The sequence below is a fragment of the Nannobrachium achirus genome (genome assembly GCF_963921795.1).
Source record: "Nannobrachium achirus genome assembly, chromosome: 14".
In the NCBI taxonomy this organism is placed as follows: domain Eukaryota; kingdom Metazoa; phylum Chordata; class Actinopteri; order Myctophiformes; family Myctophidae; genus Nannobrachium; species Nannobrachium achirus.
In genome coordinates this window covers 36824552-36826375 of record NC_137821.1, presented here as the reverse complement: position 1 = coordinate 36826375, position 1824 = coordinate 36824552, and the positions used below count along the sequence as shown (strand labels likewise).

The 1824-nt window shown below is 43.1% G+C and overlaps 1 protein-coding gene across 1 annotated transcript; it reads left to right on the top strand.

Moving 5' to 3' along the window:
• Positions 1-408: 408 nt before the first annotated feature.
• On the top strand, positions 409-1301 carry LOC308298005 (Fc receptor-like B; the record flags this gene model as incomplete). Its single annotated transcript, XM_080741569.1, has 3 exons — positions 409-436; positions 518-622; positions 1000-1301. The coding sequence occupies exons 2-3, from the start codon at positions 532-534 to the stop codon at positions 1299-1301; spliced, it is 393 nt and encodes a 130-aa protein (XP_080597695.1). The 5' UTR covers positions 409-436; positions 518-531.
• Positions 1302-1824: the final 523 nt, after the last annotated feature.

Genomic DNA, 1824 nt, shown 5'->3' with positions numbered 1-1824 from the left:
CATTTGACACCCTGTGGGGAAACCTAAGAGTTTACTGGTTATATTTAGTTCCCTTTAACTCAGCCAACTAAAGGGTGGCGTTGTCTATTACACTTTGTTACATAAGGAAGAGGCTCAATTTCATTCCAATATGGCTGCTGTGCATAGAGCAGATAAGCTATATGGATAAATAACATTGTAACAAGAATCTGCTTTGATATACCTTTTCTTTCTTTCTTTCTTTCCTTCTTTCCTTCTTTCCTTCCTTCCTTCTTCCCCCTCTGCCCCCCTTTTCCAGTGTCTCTGAGGGTCAGTCCTGACAGGTGTCAGTTCTTTAAACATGAGTTCATCTCCTTGAGCTGTGAGGAAGAGGAGAACTCTACACTGGGGTGGTCTGTGAAAAGAACCACTGAGAAAGAAAATGGAACCTGCAACTCTGAATGGGGAGTCATCAATGGTATGTATGGATAGATGGACGGACGGACAGACGGACAGACAGACTTTGAACTAAATTCCCTCCTTTTCATTGTGATTCTAGGAGTGTCCTGTTTCATGCAAGTCCAGTTTCTTTGGGACAGTGGAGCTTATTGCTGCCAGTCCGAGTCAGGAGAACTCAGCCGGTCCATCGACATTACTGTCTCTGGTACAGTCAATATAATTATATACATGTAAATATAACCAATAAATTGTAGGGGTTAGACAAACATAAATCACACGGGTGCATTCCAATACAAGAGCTATAACATTTTGGCTATGCCTAGCACTGCACAGTATCGGGTTGTGCAGTCCATGTTCTATTGATAAAGAATAAAGTTAGTATTTTGTCTCTTGTCGGGTGGGAGGCTTGTATGTCCAAAACTGTTACTTTTCAGGAACTTAAAGAGTATGTGTTTCAATGGATCCAATGTAGTCATTGGTTCAATATTTGTAAAAACCCACAGACTTTCAGTTTAACCTTAAAAGCAGATCTACCAGCTTTGATCAGCGGATCTACAAACATTCGTTCACTGTTCGTTCTAGATGGCGCTGTGATCCTGGAGAGCCCTGTGCATCCTGTGATGGAGGGACGTGACGTCACACTCCGCTGCTTGTCGAAAACAAAGGCGAGGAAGGCGTCCTCCAACCTCCCAGCTGATTTCTACAAAGACGGATCCCTCATCGGCACGGAGTCTACAGGACAGATGACCATCCACAGTGTTCACCAGTCTGATGAAGGATTCTACAAGTGCAGCATCTCTGACCTCGGAGAGTCACCAGAGAGCTGGATGAATGTGAGAGGTACATCTAGGGCTGACGATTTTGACATTTTACATGACAATTAATTGTCACTCAAATAATTGCGATTAACTATTTAATTGTGTTTTTGTCGTTGACAATTACATTTCTGTTTGGCTTGTATGCTTTGGCATTCCTCTCTTTGCAGATTCATCTTCCTCGCCACCTGCAGCCTCTTCCCCCTCCCATTCTCTCCCCCACATGTCTCTGTCCAGACTGATCGTTCAGCTGGTGGTGGTCACTCCTTATGTGGTGTCAACCATCCTGCTGATATAGTCCGGGAAAAAAACGGTGATTTTTGGCTGAACGTGGTTTCGTCGGTAAAAGTTTTTTTCTCAACTGATTCTTGTAGCTTGGGGTCACCTCTTAAGGATTCAAGAGGATGACCAGTGATATCCATTGAGCATTTTTTATTATTAACCCCTTAAAGCCTGAAACATGGGCTCCCATTGACTTTCTATACAGGGGGAAAATACCCAGAAAAAGATTATTTTTCAGGGTATTTAAGGAGGATCTGAGGGGTCTAACTAGGGGTTTGTCATGATGCTGAATCCATTGCAGGCATTTGTT